The sequence below is a fragment of the Pteropus vampyrus genome, unplaced genomic scaffold (assembly GCF_000151845.1).
Source record: "Pteropus vampyrus isolate Shadow unplaced genomic scaffold, Pvam_2.0 Scaffold146, whole genome shotgun sequence".
In the NCBI taxonomy this organism is placed as follows: Eukaryota; Metazoa; Chordata; class Mammalia; order Chiroptera; family Pteropodidae; genus Pteropus; species Pteropus vampyrus.
Genome location: NW_011888927.1, coordinates 2,867,179 through 2,886,454, shown reverse-complemented (window position 1 = coordinate 2,886,454; position 19,276 = coordinate 2,867,179). Strand labels below are relative to the sequence as shown.

The window sequence follows — 19,276 nt, the reverse complement described above, 5'->3', positions numbered from 1 at the left end:
AGAGCTGGCTTCTGCTATTGTGGGCAATCCACTGTGTGATGGAAACTGACAGATAACACTGACAACAGGCTGTGATAAGTGCTGTGACAGAGGTGTGTACAAAAGGCTACTAAGAGCCAAACAAGCAACTACTTCAACCGAGAGGTCAGGGTACTTCACCAGCAGTGACTTTCCAGCTGGAATTTGAAAGGTGATTCCATCAATTAGAAGAGAGCAGAGCATACTAGAGAAGTCAATATGAAAAAGCAAACATTGAACTACAGGACTTCTGGGTCACCAGCATTGTCTGCAAGGGCTATCAAAGCTAGAGACTAACACAGTACATCTCTCTGGAGGGCCAGTCTCATGAGGACAGGAGAAGGTTAATAATTCGCCATGTAAAGCAAATTTTATGGCATCTTTAAAAACACCAAAACCACAGGTAATATAGAGTAGAATATAAACTTTGCATGAATTTTTAAAATAATACAAGGAGCTACTTTGTTAAACTTGTAATACTAAAGGTCTAAGGGTACCAGTTAGGTTTCTTCCATCTCAGGAATATTTTGGTGAAGCCTGAACAATGGCAAGTGCTCTAAACAATTAATTGCATGTGTTTGGAGCATGGAGTGGGTGCTCTGGTAGAAAATTAGGCTGGACAGTGTCGCCTTGATTGTTCTTAAAGGCTATGCTATGGAGTCTGTACTTCCCACAGCTTGGGAGCGGAAGTCCCTGGAGGATTACAGACAAAGAAATGGCATGATATCAGTGCTGAAGAAGCAGGTGGCAGGAGAAAAGTTATGACGCAGAACAACTTAAAATATTTCAGATGAGAGGTGATGAAAGTCTAAACAAGGCAATGGCATAAACAAGAAGATTTTAGATGTGGAGGCAGTGGAATCCATAGGATTAAACATAAAAGTGATGGAGGAGAAATTTTTTAGGTTGGGCAAGTAGGTGGGCAAGCAATAAGAAAAGAAAATGGATGGTGGCGGGGGAAGGTTTTTTATGGTTGGGACAAAGATGATCTCATCTGAATCTCGAGACAACCCTGCAAATTATGTGAAACAACTAGAAACCATCACGCCCAGTTTACAGATGAGTTCGATAAGGCTCTGAGAATAGAGGGGCTGGCCCAGGATCACACACGTGATATAAGAGAACTGAGGCTAGAGCTCAGGGCTCTCAGCTCCTGATGTGGGTTCTTTCCACTCATGCTGTCTCTCTAGTCACATTTTATAGTTATAATCAAACCTGATAATCAAGGTAGATCAGTTTGTACCAGATCCCAGGGGCTTTATTAAAAGCCCTGGATAAAATTCTGATTTGGTGATATTGAGTTAGGAGCTTATCCACTTCCAGGGCAAGCCCGTTTTGACTTCCATGTGAATCCAAGAGAAAATTAATTGTGACTAATTATGAAATTCGGGATAAATGATTGAAAGTTTTTTCTTAAATTGTTCTTTATCCAATCCCTGTATATGATCAGAATGATTCAAAATATTTATTTTTACAGCTTCATAAGCAAGCACATTGGAATAAATCAAAATTCTAGCAACAAGCCTTAGCTCCTACATATACACCTATAGGTAGGTATTGAAATGGCCTGTGTGAAAGGGGTAAGCACAAGAGCAGGCACATAACCGACAGTCAAGAAATACTAGCTTTCTACTACTCAGGTGCATGTCTTCTTGATTTGGGGGGGAGCAAAAATATTAATAGCATACTTTGTCTCAGAGGATCTAAATTCCAAAACACTCTCCGAGACACACATTTAAAAAATGTTCATGCCAACAACACCATGTCTCAATAATAACAGCTGATACCGTTTATGGAGCATCATTGCATGCCAGGTACCAGGCCAAAAACTTATGTGATTTTTCTCAGTTATTCCTCATTAGAATGATTACTCTCCTGGTTTTACTTACAAAGAAATAGGCTCATAAAGGTGAGGTCATAAAAGCTTGTAAGCCAGGACATGAATCCAAATCTATTTGATTCTGGAAGGCATGCTCTTAACCACTAGGCTTTCTACTTCTCCCCAAGATTCTATCGTCCTAAAACACAGCTCAGGGCACATCAAGTTTCTATGGTTCTTGTCACCTTCTCTTAAACTTCACAGACATGTCCTTGGCCCATTGTCTTAAATTAAGTGTAGCAACTCATACCAGGAAATGGATTTCCATTCACGGCTTTAAATAATGTCAACTTCAGTTCATTTCATGGCAGTCTTATAAGCCACCGCCCATAGCCATCAAAATATTATTTTGTCATTTAAAGAAGTGGGGCCCTTGCCCATGAACACAGATTGAAAAGGCAGCCTTTTCTTCTGCTGTTTCTTCCTTTGATCTTCTCAATCTCTTATTTTTGTGGCTTATTTTAGTTTAAAATCAGTTCATGAAATATGGAGTATCACCTTTTCTCCCAATACGTTTTCACCTGATGAATTTACTGCAAAATCTCTACAAATGTGAATGACACAAAGATCATCTCTCTCTCTCTCTCTCTCTCTCTGCTGGACAGGAAAAAGGCTCAATAAATCAATATGAATAAATAAAGATGGTTTTACATGGCCAACTCATTCCACTGACCAAGTAATGCAATGATTTGGAGCCTGAGCTTTTGTCGGGCGATCTGGATTAAGGTCTCAGCCTGTTACTTATCCAGCAGAGTAAGCGTAGGCTGGTAAAGTGCTTCTCCCTGGATTTCTTGATCTATAAAATGGAGGCACCGATATCTACCTCCTATAGCATATGTGAAAAGTTACAGATTATGGATATAAAATGTTTTCATATACTCTCACTTCATCAAAGCTTTCAATAAGTGATAAATTCTATGCTACAACAAAAAACACCATAATCTCCTTATTTTTTCTACCTAAAATGTGATATGACTCTATAAATAAAATACAGCTGTCTAAGCAGGTGTGCCTCTGCTACTAGATGGTCCACCAGTGGCCTTCTATGTTTCCCAGAACACCTTCTGGAGATACTGACCTGGGAGAGAGGGCATTCTTTGGCTAATGTGCTCTGGTTCATCTCTTTGAGCAGTTCCTTTAAGGCATTGCGGACTGTGGCGTGGTTCCACTGCTCGGCAGGCAAGTCTTCCAACTTCGAACAACTGGAAAACAGGACAAGAAGAATGAATGACATGCAAACTATAATAATGGTCCTCGACTGCAGAGGGCTATGGGTGCAGCAATCACTCCTAGGTCCTATGTCAGTATCAAGAGAACTGCTAAAGAATGAGACTAATAAGGGAAGGGGAGCAAAACTGCTTCTCTAGGATCCTGATAGAGCACAACAGTCACTTTAAGTTGGTTATCGTACTAGCCTGAGAAAAAAGAGTCATTTCATACACAAAGAAATGCTCATTTTAAAAAATAAGATTTCTCTAACCTGCTGGTGGAAATGGCAAGGCAGTGTGATTATAAACTTCCACAATACAAATTTAATTATAGGACATTCCTAAGGTTAAACATAAAGAAATGTTCCATTGTATTTGAAGTTTAAAGCCCCACCCATCGCCCTCATAGAAAAATTCAGATGTTACTTTCTTAACCAAAAAATGACTTTTAAGAGAAGACAACAAAGCATTCCTAGACAAGGATGGAAATGTTGGGTTTCTATTAAAGTATTAATTTTCCAAAAAGGGCAAATTCAAAACCTTTACACCAAAGGACAATATTCCTTGAATCATATGACTTGCAGGCATTTAAAAATACATGACACTACAGAGAACCTCTAGATTCTTTTTTTAAAAAAGGCATAATTTGTTCTGGATGCCGTATCTGAGAGAGAAGAGAAGAGAAGAGAGAGAAGAGAGAGAAGAGAAGAGAAGAGAAGAGAATTAATTCCCGAATCCTCTGCAGGCCACCAGAGATGGAAGAAGAAGATGTCCTGTGTCAGAGCCTTTTTGATAAGCCTGCTACGTGAGCACAAAACTCACCCCTCACAAACACAAACCTGAAACAGCAGAGGTATTTATTCTTCAAATACTATGTGCTAAGAATTTAACTAGAGGACCCATTAAAGTAGGGGCTGTAGAAAGTTCCCCTTTATGGGCTGTAGATTTTTAATGATTTATCAAGCTTTCCCTAGGTTACCACTTCACTGCTTCTGAAAACAAAACATAAAACAGTTGGAATGTGGACTATAAAGATGCCTGGTGAGGGGACCCTCCTTCCTCGCTCCCCTCCTTTTTCTTATTTCTTCAAATGTCTAGAAATTAACACAGACAGGACACACTGATCTCTACAGTGACTCTACGATCAACGGAGTCACTCCGAGAGTAAGGAAGGGCAGATGTTCAGAGATACCCACCTTTGTAATTGGATTTTCAACGTCACAACATGATAGACATCTTGCAGCATGTCGGCCACTGTCGCATCGGGTGCATCTGTCACATAACTGAGGGGGAGAGGGTTCCACCTTCCCAGCTTGATTATTCCTGCACAGGGAAGAAAAACATAATAAACACCTATCTGCTATTTATTAAACCTTCTCATTGTTTGTTCAATGTTAAGAAGGTCATTCAATAGTCAACAGTCGAGACCCACTCAAGATATTTTACAACCCAGTGCAATAACCTATTTCTTTCTGGCTGACAATTGAGTGAGTTAACTAGACAGGAAGATGAGAATGAAGGGATGAGGTTTAATTACAGACAATCAGATCTTTTATGTTTTCCTCATTCTTAAATTACTTAGAAAAACCATAAGGATACTTCCTTCCCCCAAAGTCTTGTTTCACACTCTAACTTAAGACTGATGCTAAATATACCGGACTGCTGATTCCATAGTCAAAAAAAAAAAAGTCTTAATATAAGATTTGATTTTAAATTGTACAGAAAAATTCCTGTGTGTGGGCTCAACACATACGCAGTCACATCCTATTGTGATGTGATCCCCGGTGTGAACAGCGTTTGGAGCTGGTGAAGCAGTTCAGAGTTCACTTCCAGATTCACATTTCACCAGGCAGAGGGGCTGTTCTCCAATAGTACGATGACTGACCACAGATCAAAACTAATAGAGAAACCTTTAGCTTCCATTTGTGTTGAGTGACAATGGTACCCTTTCTCTGGGGGTTTCCTCCGGCATATGGTAAACACACGACAATGGAGAGAAAATAAAAATCTTGGTCAAACTTGGGCTATATAAAGAAGTGATTTTAGGAATATCCTTGTCACAGGAAGATTCATAGGAGAGCTTCAGCAACATGTGGTGAAAATGCTAACTTATTCATAAGATGGACCCATCTTATCTGGGCATACATAACACTGATGAAGAAAAAGAGAAACCCATTTCACAAAAAACACAGAATAACAAAAATTTTATTTGCATGCTATGAAAAATCCAATGGTCTTCAGGATGTCAAAAATTGTCACACATAAAAAACAGCATGTTTTAGTGATAGAAGAAAAAGAAGCATTTTTGTTTTTTATTTTTGACAACACAGCTGAGTCCAACTACACTGTTCTTTTGAAAAATATTTTTTATCATCAGAAAGAGGATACCTCTATGCCCAAGAACTTTTAAAAAGCTTCACCAAATGACGCTTTATAGCTATGGGGTGAAATTCCAATAATAGGAAATAAACTTTCTGGTCAGGGCATGTCCTGTCCAAGATGAAATAAATGAATGCGCAATGCTTGACATGATGCTTGAAAACAGGGAATAAACAGAACAAAAATATTAAAATGATGCACTGTTTCAGTATTAAGATTTAACAATCTGGTGCTGAATATGCTGCAGTATAAATAGTGCCTGGACTCAGATCCAATAAAGTAACACAGCTCTCATTCATAGTACCGTATGTCTCCAGTTCTGGCTCCTTAAGTCATATTTCACTTGCCAAGAAAAGCTGTTTTCTTATGGGGATAGTTTTCCTAACATTCTCTCTCATGACAATGAAAAGTGCATAGCATGCTGCATATAGTAGTCATGAAATGAACATCCAGGACCCACTGGACAGCCACCCACAAGGGGTTGGGTCTGCTTCCCTGCTTTTTACTCCTTCTGACATTTGAAAATACTAAAACGATACCACGTAACATGTCTAATATATTTCCTTTTAAGAAAATTACTCCACAATTTAAAATTCCTATTTAAAAGAATCGTTATTGTGATAGCCCACGAGTTGAATATAAATTGACCATGTTCTAAAGACGTGATATTTCATTATCAGAGATTAGAGGAGGATTAAAAGAAGTCGGCAATTGTGCACTATGAAAGGCAAGTATAAATAAGAAGCCAATTTTGTGGGTCATTTTAGTTACAAAGAATACGAAGGTAAATATGAAGCAAATAAATCCTGTAAACTTCAACGCACAACTCTAGAGTCAATTCATCTATGCTGTTGCGTGTGTCGTTGCTCATTCTTTTTTATTGTTGAGTAGTGAATACACTATAATGCAGCCAGACACAACAGAATATCTCTGTGTGATTTCATTTATGTACAATACAAAAATAGGCAAGACTAATTGATGGGATTAGACCTCAGACAGTGCTTGTCTCTGGACGGCAGTGGCAACTAGCTGAAAAAGGACATAAGGGAATTTTCTTGTTTTGGTTGGTGGTTGCATTGGTATAAAAATTGTCAAAATTCATAAAACACTTAATATGCATACATTTTATTGTATGTAAATCATACCTCAAAAAAGGTGAAGGGGAGAAATCTCTACAGGAAATGACGGACAAATCACTCTACTGGAAATAGTAATCTCCATTTAGGTAAATTCTCTCCCACCTTGATGAGCCAGAAGGAGGCTTGTTTGGGCTGGAATTAGACACACACAGGTGTCTTCACAACACTTAATACCGCCACCAAGAGCAGCTGTTACAGGTTGGTTTCTACCTCCTGGAAGAGAGCTATTGATGGATGCTATTTTCAGGCAATGGGAAGTAGCATGTGCTTTTTCTTTTTTCACCCTATTGACTAACCTGCATAGTCCTAGAAGTCCTGTTCTTTGCTCAACTATGTACCAAGTTCTGCAGATGCAAGATCCGCTAGGACAGCTATGTCCAGAAGGCTACTCTCCTCCAGCCAGGCAGGGACTCGGAGTGACTCTTGGTAATAAGACTGTCCTCCAAACGAAATTTCTGTCTAATGTATTAACTCTCTGGAAACACATTCCTTGAATACAGTCCTCCTTCTCTGATATGAAATACACAAAAATATTATTTGGGCTAGGAGTCAAGTGTTAATCGAGAAAATCAAATTGGGAAGCAGTATACTACAGTGACTAAAAACACAGGCTTCCAAGTCAAATTGCCTCTGTTCACATCCTGGCTCTTCCACTTGCTAACTATGTAACCTTAGCAAGTGACTTAATTTCTCCATACCGCAATCCCCTCATCTGTAAAATGGAACAATGAAAGTACTGACCTCATAGAGGAGTATGGTTCAAATCAAACGTAAAGCCTTTAGCACAGAGCCTGGTTATAATTAACCTCAATAACTGGTTACAGTCATTATTTAAACATGTTTAATACTTCTTAAAGGGAAGATTAGTCCATTAATTTAAAAAAATATTGGCTTAAGGATTTTTTATGACTTCATTATCTTTCAATCTTTAATTTGGTCATGTGCCTGTAAAAGGCTCCATTATTATAAATCATGGAGGACTGTCCGTCAGTTACGTCCCACCCTCTGTTCCCACCCCCGCAACTCCCTTCATTTCTTCCCTCCTTGCTCTTCAGATGCCTCCTTTCCTTTTACCCATAAAAAGATTCAGATCCCCTCTATTTTAACGACAACATTACAAAAATCTCTTTCCCCTCAGTCTCTCATTTTTTGCGCCACCAAATGTACTGAAAGCGCACCTCCAATTTCTCCATCAGTTCTCCACCCCTAGATAGCTAGTCTCTACACTTTCCATGAGGAAACAGAGGTTCACCATGGTTGAATTAACTCAAATGACATCAGTAGTAAGTAACAGCCCAGATTTGCTTCAAATACCATGCTCTTGCTCTTCTTAGTGTCCTATAAGTCACACTGGTTCACGTGTGAGGCACCTCAGAAGAAAAGACTGGGAAAGAACTTGGTTCCAAGTTTGGAGGGCCCTGAATGCCAACTCAGTAGCACACTGTATTGGTCAAAGGTCAGGAACAAGGCCTGGAGTCAGAGGTGAGTTCACGTCTGTCCTCCTCTGCTTTGAGCTGTGAGACTCTGAACAGATTGTTTAGTCTCTTCGAGTTTCAGTTTTCCTTATCTATAAAATGGGGATAATAACAACGCTTACCCTTCAGAATTGTCATGAGGCTTTAAATGAGAATGAGAATTTAGCATTAGGATTGGCCCATAATAAGTGCTCAGTAAATATGAGGGGAAAATAGATTCTTGAAAGTTTTGAGTATAGATGTAATTAACCTATACTGGAATACAGGTGGATCGAAAGCATTTTGAAGAGAGAAAAAAGATATGAAATAATACAGATAGGTATGTCTAATTACAACCATAACAGTCTCCTCCTGGCTCCCTCTAAGGAGAGATACAGACCCCACCAAATGCTACAGTGCCATGCACTAAAAGAGGACAAAGAAGAAGGAACAACAAGCTACGTGCCCATGAAATATTTGACTCATAGTATTGCAGAAATCTCAATAAAAATGGCATGACTATAAATATACAGATATTATTTCCAGTGCTCACACTCTATAAGTAGGTTTTATAACCCTAATCTGAAAAATGAGAAAAACTAATTGTGGTTAAATTAGATAGTACTACATTTTCACATATATGCATGTGCACATGCACACGTGCACTCAACACACACACACACACACACACACACACACACACACACACACTCCTCGAGCCCAGACAGGCACACAGTAAATGCTCAATAAATGCCAATTCCCATTTCTCTGAATATATATTACACTCTCAGTCTGTCTGGAGTATTGAGTCCCACTATTCACTTCTAGAAATTGTACACATTCTTCGAATTCTGCCCAGGGGATCATTTTAACCCTAATCAGCTTAGACTGAAGTAATCCTTTCCCTACACAGTTGCACAATAAATATTCTTGGTTGGTCTGTGTATCTTATAAGGGACTTACTTTATCACAATACCTCTTTATGTTACTTTATAGTTTGCAAAGAGTTTTTTCCCAAACCATTAGTTCATCCTCATGAGAATAGCAAGGAGTCAGCATTCTAACTGGAAGAGAGCTGAAGATCAGAGAAGAGTCACTTTTGAAGGACATCAGTGATTTGTAGTCAGGACTAGACCCTGGGCTTCATCTGAAGTAGCTTTCTAACTACTGGACCGATAACCCACTTTCCACTCAGCTCTGCCCACGTGCCAATAGCCAGCCACATGGTGGGTCCTCGGGGCAGGGCCATGGCTCACTCACAGTCACATACCAGGCGGGGTCTTGACATTTAATATTAAACAAAGGAATAAATGAGCAAACGGGTGACAGGCCTAGAAAAGCCAGCTATCTTTGGAATTTCTCTGGAAAAAACTCTCCCACAACAGTGCCATTTCAGAAATAAACATTGTCTCCCAAATAATCTTTCCTATTTCTAAGGAATTTATCATCTGTAATCATTTAGAAAATGTCTGGTGTTGAGGACTATTACAGATGCAGTTTCAAGGTCTTTGAGTCATAAATTATGGGCCTTTATTTCGGGCTTGAAATTCATACAAATGTTAACATGATTGAATTGAACACAATATAAATATAATTGTTTATACCCAGACAAATCTCTTCACTAAAATACAGAGAACCAATCCACTCTTTGTGTAATTCCTTTAGACCAAATAACAAAATGCAATTGTAGGTAAATTTCCCATTAGTGGCATAAAATTAGGTTGGGTATGGAGGCAATCTTTGTCTAAAATTAAAAAGATGCAATAATGGAAACCAGTTTTTTACTCTCTCAATGCAGTATTCTGCCAAAGTCAAAGAGTTCACATTTCATAAAAAGAAATATCAATAGATTTTTGTGTTCGTGTTCGTGTTTTTGCTATTTTTATCAGTTCTTAATCTATCTCAGAGATATCAAATATTCACAGTAGATGTGTAACTTGTATCATTAGTATTATTTACCTCTATGTAAAAACAAGAGTGGTAATAATATGCATTTTAGTTTATCAATATTTCATTCAAGTTTTTAGAAAGTTGATCACTTCTGAGGATAAAATAAAATGGGGCCATAATACAATATAATCAATAGAAAACCACAAGGGTTTATATTAAGCAATAATCATTCATTCATTCAACAAATTTTTCTTTTATGTCCCCAGCATAAGTCACTAAGATGCAAAGATAACCCAATACACACTGTCCTTGTAATTATGAAGCTCACAATTGAGTGGAGAAGCTTATTATTGCTAAACACAAAGCTAAGTGAAACCAGTCTTAAAACAAAACAAAATGATAGCTTTTATCTCCTGTACCTTGAGAAATATTTATTTCATGAAGGCTTGCAACAGAGAGCTTGAAAAGTACACAAAAATAATTCTCACAGTTTGCAGTGGCATATAGATAGATGGTAATAAAATAGGTATATATCGGGTATATTGTAGAATAGAGACCACAAATCAATCTGTAAGACAGATACAGGAAGCCACCAACATATCAGTAGTATTCTTATAATGCAACTCAATAAATAATTTTCTTTTATTCCAGGTGCATTTTAACATTAATTTTCAAAGTTAAGTGAAAAATCAGCCTGGGGGAAAAAAAATGAAACATTAGCTTTAATATCCAAAGGCTAGGGTTTTCTATCTCATAACTCTCTAGAAAAGATCTCAGCAAAAGAGTATCAATAAAAAATAAAAAAAAATAGGCTCAGAGTAACTAAGCCTTGGGGCTTCTGGTGCATGGTATTATTTCCACAATACACCAACTGCTGATGAGGCCCCTTGTAAAAACGGAAGTCAGGACATTGATTGCATCTGTTTATCCTCTTCAGAGTGGTCGTGTCCCTATGCTATAGCATATAATTTTCTGTTGTTCACCTATGCTTTGTTAAAGAAATTAAAAACTGTCTGTTCTATATAATAAGAACATAGAATTATTTATCCATAAATCAGTTCATGAGAATCACTACCCAGCAGTATATAATAACTCAGCCTGTTTCTAACCTGTGGCTGACTCTGGTATATCATCAAATTGTAGCAGCATAGAGACATAAATTGTAGTTATTGTTGTTAAACCTGCGGTGGGAATGGAAATGACTTTTCAATGAGTAAAGAGTAAAAAAGAAAAAATGAAAATAATTTTTGAAGTGTACATGTTTTCCTGTTTAATGCATAGTTTAGCAGTACCCCAATAAAACTTACTAGAACTCTTCTATACCTTCTGCTTTGATTTTAAAGACTATATTTCAAATGTCTTGCATTGGTGTAAAAGTAAATGAAAAATGAAATAGCATTCTTCTATCATTTTACATTATTCAAGTGCCATTATAACTTACACAAATTAATGAACCCTCATAACATGCTTGTCTGGGAACTTACAATATACTTAATCCTGTATTTATAACAATACTAAAGAAAAACCAGACAAAAATAAATAATTCAATGATTCAGAATAAATTTTGAGGCTATACTGTAGTATAAATTATGTAAAAATCAACACACACACACACACACACACACTCACTCACACACCCCTGAATGTACTATATCCCGTCCCCACAGACATCTCCTCTATCTGTATCAATTTCCAGGTATTATTGACAAACACAAACAAGGTACCTTTTCACTCTTTAAGAACACTAACTTTTATTCTTGAATCACATCTGTATCTTTCAGGGGAAATTACCATCAGGAACATTATTAGTATTAAAAAACTGAAATACAAATTTAGAGCACTTTCTGAATAAACTATAGTGATATACAGCTGTCAATTTTTTCTTGAGCTGACTAGCCCCTTATGCTACAGAAACATTCAACTTAAAAAATACAGTACCATTTGGTGTCTGGTAATTCTATACATAGTTTTTACATTTTGCAGCACAAAGATTTTGTCTCATGTAATAGATGCTGGTTCACATTTGGGAAATGTTATTAGATTATTTAATATAAGCACTAAGTAACTAGACTAAATTAATAAAGACCCCACTTTAAAAAAAAGCAGAGAGAGAGAACAAAATCATTCCACAAATTAAATAAAACTTCTAAAGTTGGTATTTTAGAAACCTTTATTTAATTTTCAAAATTCCGATTCTTCTGTAAAACAGCCAAAATATTGGTCAGGATATGAAAAAAATATGGTTGTGTTTAGTTATTTATTTCATAAGAGTGCCATTTAAAACTATTACATGGGAGAATAGGGCAAATGAAAAGAGAAGTGTTACAAGAAATTATTTGGGATCAGTTCTAAGCTCCTGTCACTAGTTAAAAACTATTTCATCTGGTATATATTTTCTTATTATTGTTCTCAGTTTAATCATTATCTAAAAGAGGTTTGAAATTAAAGGATTAATTTTTAGAAGTAACAGAAACAAACTTCTCTTTTCTTCCTCCTTTCTATACAGAAATATATTTGCATAAAGAGATTTCCCTCTAGTATTCCCCCCTAAAATATCTTCAATAATCAAAGGCAAAGGGGAAAAAGTATACTCTTTTAATCAGATTTCACTATATTCTAGCAGATGCTATTCATAACTATGTTCAGCCAGTGTTTCTGCATCCTTTGGGGTAAGAAGTATCCACTGAAGATCTAAAAATACAGTTACCACACATAGTTCCCATTCTAATTAATTACATGTATTCTTTTCAGATTGGGGCTCAAATGTTGCAACAAGTTTTCCTGAGGACCCAGCTGTCCACACACTTCATCACTGGGCTCAACACCTTTGGAAACCCTATCAACTGCACGCTCCTCATTACGTATTCCAGAATTGTCCTTCAGGTATATTCTGTTTCCTATAATTTAAGGTTACATAATATCTGATTTAAGGGCAATATTATGATGGTATGCTGATTATCAAAGAAAATGTTGCCATATAATATGAAGGCAAAAAGTATACTCATTTATGTTGTACGTTTTTATTCATGTTTCAACTAACCTGATTTCACAGTAATTTGTTAAGAAACTACAAGGCATGGAAGCAAATATAGCTGTAACTATAACAAAATGGCAACTGCTTTTGGTTTGGAGGTTTTATTTGGTTTACTTTATATTGTTTGGTTCCTTAAAGAACATTTTAATAAGAGTTACTTTCAGTATATTTTCACATATACTCTACTATTAAATCTAATAATGTATATGTTTTTCAGGTTTCAGATATTTTACATTCAAAGCAATTCTAACAGTTCTTTGATTTCCATTTTTTTGGAAATGTCATATTTAAAGGCAGCAAAAGAAACTTTTAAATATGGCGCCACAGTTTTAATGGCTATCATAAAGAACCCAAGAGCCCAATACATAGGAGGTGTTCACTCATTGGGCAAATGTTTCTTGAATTGGATTGAAGGTAGATCTATAGTCACTATATATACAGTGATAAATAATAACAATGGTCTATTTGAGACCCCTAAAATATTCATCTGTGTCAGTAAAATGCCATATGAATCAATGGGTAACAGAACTGTGGTAGAGATTTAGTAATTATTCCTGAAAGACTGTCTAGTTATCCCACAGTACCTGGGTCGAACAATTAGAAATAAAGAATTCTTTTTCTTCCCATTCCCAGTAATTTACAGCTTAGTAAGAGGTGCTATTGACAGTGGTCATATTAAGTGAATGGTTTCCAAGTTCATCCGTAGAGCAATGTGGGCCCCACTCCCAGCTTCTGAAACAAAAGCTCCAGGGGTAGATCCCAGGAGATGCTGAAGACGAGCCAAGTCAGAGGGCAAGGGTCATGTCAGCTTAACTGTCTTATACAACTCTAGGTACAGCCCCATGAACATGAGGATTCATAAAATACAATGAATGTGTGACAGTCACATAAGAAAGCCACTGAGATCAGGATATCCAAGTCTGGTCTTGGATGCTATAGCTCTGCACATATAGGCAACTCACTTAACTTCTCTGGGCCCCTATTTTCTCTTCTATAAAAAGAGAATCTAAAAGCAAAAACAGAATAAAACCAACAACAAATAAACAAACAAACAAACAAACCAGAACCTCTCCTCCCTGACTCAGAAAATGGTAATTAAAATAAAAATAACAGGAGCTAAACTGCACTGAAATTATAAAGTGCTGTATAAACATATGCTGGCATTCATGAATTGTGAGTTAACATAAAAGAGGTAAGCATTACATTTTTTAGAATGTTTTTAATGGAAAGCTTTTTTTTCTTTAAGCAAAAATGTGAATCTTCTAAAATGTCACTGGCTAACATGGCAAGTCATCTGATGTAATCAAAAGAACCTGGGCTTGGAAATTTGTTCTATCTCAATAACTGGGGTAAATCTCTTCATCTCTTTGAGCCTCCATTTTATTATATTTAGGAATGGCCTAGAATAGGTGTCAAGAATTACATCTCACCATGCGCCCTCTGCTGAAAAGCATCCCAGAGACCCAGTGCACTCATAAATACTTAGGGTGTCTATTTCTCACTAGACTCTAAGCTCCACAATAGCACAGTACCTGACAGATGGTAGAGGCATGGAGATAAAAGGGAGAAAGAGAGGAAGGGAGAAAGAGAGAAGAGAGAAAGAGAGAGAGGGAGGGAGGGAGGAAAGGAGGCAGGGAAGAAGGGAGGAGGGAGGAAAGAAAGTAGACAGATGGGTGAAGGGAGGGAAGAAAGGAAGAAGACGGATGGAAGAAGGGAGAGAGAGAGAGAAGTAGCAAGCCAGGGCCACTGTGCCATGGTCCATGGGCAGCACTAGCTCACTCTTCAGGTCCACCTGATGCTCCCTAACTAGACTGTGTCCCCAGCATCCCGCTAGCCCCCAACAGAAAGAAAACAGCGCCAACACTCTTGGCATCCTGAACATCCAAAAAGACCAACACAAGAGATAACCAGCACTCCCCAACCTTTTTGGCACCAGGGACCAATGCTCCTATGAGAATCTAATTCCTGATGGTCTGAGGTAGAGCTGAGGAGGTGATGCTAGCGCTGGGGAGTGGCTGCAAATACTGAGGAAGCTTTGTTCACTCGCCCGCTCCTTACTTGCTGTGTGGCCCAGTTCCTAACAGGCCATAGAGGTACCAGTCCGTGGCCAGGGAGTTGGGGACCCCTGTTCTAGACAGCTGTTAAAGGCACAGAGAAAGGCCTGAGAAGATGAAACCCTCACATCAAATCTCATGGAATCCGTGCCACCTCCAGAGAGTATCCATCACCCCTTGCAGCTCTGACATTGTAAGTCAAAACACTGCCCGGATACTTTGGGGCACAGTAACGGAGGCTTTGATTGCTGTCATTTTAAAAACACTTAAGCCTTCAAAACTGCGAAAATAAACTCATTATTGAATTGGTGGATTAATTTTTCTTTCATTAAAATCCTACTTTTCAATAAAAAAATGGCAAGCACCCAGCTTTTTGTTTCTCAGGGAGGGCTCATTTTTAAACTTTCAAAGTATAGTAAACAGCTTCTAAATTCAGAATAACTGAAGGTCTGCCAGTTGGTGAGCAAAACAACAATGGCTTTCATATCAACCACAAAAGGAAACATGGCTCAATCAGGATTTTTTAACTGAATATTATTCTGCCAGTTGTACTTCTTACTAAAATAGAAAAAAGCTGCTGCCTACAGACTCCTAATAGACTACTACCTGAATAAATATAATTGTGTTCGTTCTTCTTCACATTAAAATTGTTAGCTAAGAGAGACTTTCCCAGGGATTCTTTTATGTTAATGAAAGATAATAACACAATTATTAGAACAAGCAAGATACTCTCAGATCAATTTTGCATTTCTATCGAACCAAACAGAAGAAATAAATTGTTTATATGCCTCCACAAATAAGTAATTTCCTCTCTTTAAAGATATATTTGTATATGGCCAACTAAGCCCGGAACATAACCCATATAAGTAAATAAATCTAATTCATTCAGGAAGTATGATGCTGAAAATTAAGAGCAAGGTACTGAAATCTCAAAATTATCTAATTATAAATACTAAGAAATTCCCTAGGAATCATTGACAAATGAAACCTTGAAAATTTAAACAACGCTTACTTTTATTCAGGCTTTAAAATATAAATACTAGTAAGGAAGATAAAAAGAGAAAAATTATATGAGAGCTAATACTATAAATTTCTACTGTGTCCCATTAGAAAAAAGACTGGAAAGGACCCCCCCAAAGGCTATGGTATCAGGTGTTGTTTTTTTTTCTTTTAATTTAACCATCCTTGAAACAACTTGAATGGTATTTCTTTTGATTCTAATATAAAGCCACCATCAACTTCCCACCTCTAAAAGGAAGGAGAGAGACAAATCTCAAAAACATATTTGTTCACTGTGGTCACTAAGCCAAACAAGAAAAAAAGGGATCAGTTTATTTCACTTTTTGTTGTTTTATTTGTTGTTTTAACATATGTATTCTATAATACATGGTAAGAGCATAAGAAATACTCACTACAAGAAGACTGATTTTCTTCATGTCTAAGCTTTTACACAGTGATAAGCAGCATCAGCTTCCTTTTTGTGGTACCTTGGAGGCAGTCGGCTGCTTCAGGATGAAGCTGAAAAATCTCTTTCCCAGCCACTGGCTGCCAGAAACTCATTGAAGTGGATGATGAACACAAACTTTGTACTTTTTATGAGAAGAGTATGGCCACAGAAGCTGCTGCTGACGCTCTGGGTGAAGAGTGGAAGGGTTATGTGTCTTGAATCAGTGGTGGGAATGACAAACAAGGTGTCCCCAGGAAGCAGGGTGTCTTGACCCACAGGCGTGTCCGCCTGCTACTGAGTAAGGAGGACTAGAGAAAGAAAGCTCAAATCTGTTCCGGGTTGCATTGTGGATGCCAATCTGAGTGTTCTCAACTCAGCCTTTGTAAAAAAGAGGGGAAAGACATTCCTGGTCTCACTGATACTACTGTACCTTGTCGCCTGGGGCCCAAAAGAGCTAGCTGAATTTGCAAACATTTCAGTCTCTCTAAGGAAGATGATGTCCACCAATATGTTGTGAGAAAAGCCCCTAAACAAAGAAGGTAAGAAACCTAGGACCAAAGCACCCAAGATCCAGCATCTTGTTGCTCCACGCGTCCTGCAACACAAACGTCAGAGTATTGCTGTGATGAAACAGTGTACTAAGAAAAATGAGGAGGCTTGCAGGATATGCTAAACTTTTGGCCAAGCGAATGGAGGGGACCAAAGAAAGCCACCAGGAACAGAATGCCAAGAGATGTAGGCTGTCCTCTCTGAGTCATCAAAATGAGATTTTCTAAGAGTAACAAGTAAATAAGATCAAACATCAAAATTTTTAAAAAAGAAAAGAAAAGAAAAAAGATAAGCAGCATGTACCTTAATAGGCCCGAATTTTCCTCTCATGCTTACCATGGTATTGCCATATTGCTACATTAGAAGAAAGTAGTTAACCAAGTTATCCAATATCATATTAAAATTAATTCATTCCAGAAACAAAGAATAAGTTACTAATTTTTAAGTTCTGATATAACACTTTTCAGTATGATTCACAGTAAGTGAAACTTATTTAACTTAAAATGCTCATAACATTTATGTACCATTTTGTGTTTCTTATAATACTCAGAAACACCTCAAAACCAGTAGTAATCAATCAGGAACTATCTCATTCATCTGGGTGCTCTAGCCAGGGACTGACACTTAGTAGAGGCCCTAAGTAAGCCTAATAATATTGAAACATAATTGTGTTCTAAGGACCATGAGTCCAAAAATGATTACAAATTTCCTCTGCAATCACATCTATGTATCATATAATTTTATTTGTATTTTGCCAAGTAAAATAAAGAAATAAGTTGCAAGAGCTTTGTAATTCTTGCCCCTGCTACCGAATTATTTGATGACACAAAATGTTCGGTTAGGGTGGTGCATGTAATAATGCTTATAATAAACCAGAATAAGAGCCCTAAAAAACAAATCTTTTATTCATCCATGAACCATTCCATGTGAGGCAAAACCATATGAAAGACTTCTTCCGGTATCTGAGGCACAGCTACCTCTCTCTATTCAAAACAATGTAGACTATGTCAACTGTTTAGTATGTTTCTTGCCCCTTCATTGGCAAGAAGTAAATTAGGTTACAAAATGACTTCACATGAGATGTTGCTCATGTTAAATATCCAGCAATTTTCAATACGAGCTAGATTTAGACTATAAATATTTACATACCCAAATCTGGAGATAGGACCCCAATTTTGTCTCCCTGAACTTCCAGCCCCTGCTTGGTTCATATAAAATGCAATTATTAGTACCAGAATATTTTCTTAAACTCTAATAGAGTCATAGAGATGCCTGAGATTTCTATATTTGCCATCTCTATTATCTATTTGGAAGATAATGCCTCACCCCAGGACATTCAAAATAACTGTTGCAATAATACAAAAATTCAATTGCCCAGAGTGGGTATCCTTATACAAACATTCATTCTGGACAATTTAAGGTATTTGCTTTTGCAAATAGAAGGCCTACAGATGTGTTTTACAAAAATAACAATAACATCTTGTATTTGAAATGCAGAGGAAAATGACCTTTCAAAGTCAGGACAGCACCAAGGGAAGTCACAGTCTCACTGATCTCTGGAAACCCCAATGTCCTCAAGCGGAAGCCAAGTGAGAGTAGAAGAAATCATAAACGCCTAGGCTAGTCTGTCTCATCTACACTGAGGAACTGCCCAAGTGTAACTGACCTACAGTTATTAATGAAAATATCACCTTTGTTGTTAACTTATGCCTAGCAAATACATTTCTGTTTCAATGGAAAAGAAGATCTGGGTTCACTCAAATCAGGCCCAGCAAGGCCATATTAGCAATTTGGCAGGTGCCTGAGGGCCATACCTAATCTGCATAAAATGGAGCAGATTGCCACCGCCCTCATCTTTTTTATTTTTAAACTGGCTTTTGAAGCCGAGCATACATAAAATCTTAGAGGGAGAGACAAAGAGATGGTAGTGCATACATTTTCCTTTATGCCTTTATTTTCATTCTTTTTGTACAAACCATCTTTCTGAATGACTATTTACTGAAGCAAAGATAACAGAATAAAAGGTACTAGGAAAAGGAGTAGGCAGGGATCACAAATGCAGGGAAAAAAAGTCATATCTTTTAATAGATCTTCACAATCCTCTATGGTATAATCTTAAAATAAGTTTTAATTTGAATTTAGTGATTTTTATATTTTGTGAAGACATGCTAAATGAAAATATATTCTGAATTTGGGAAACAGGTTGCAGCTAGCAGAGATTCCAA

General features: G+C 37.3%; 1 protein-coding gene across 4 annotated transcripts in view; it reads right to left on the bottom strand.

Annotated features, from left to right (window-relative positions):
* Window positions 1–19,276, bottom strand: part of SATB2 (SATB homeobox 2) — a 182,233-nt gene that overhangs the window by 104,621 nt on the left and 58,336 nt on the right. For all 4 annotated transcript variants that reach the window (XM_011369214.2, XM_023535984.1, XM_023535983.1 and 1 more), the window contains 2 exons: window positions 4,302–4,428; window positions 2,976–3,099 (listed from right to left, as the gene is read on the bottom strand). In XM_011369214.2, the coding sequence (XP_011367516.1) occupies window positions 2,976–3,099; window positions 4,302–4,428 (251 nt within the window). The remainder of the gene's footprint in view (window positions 1–2,975; window positions 3,100–4,301; window positions 4,429–19,276) is intronic.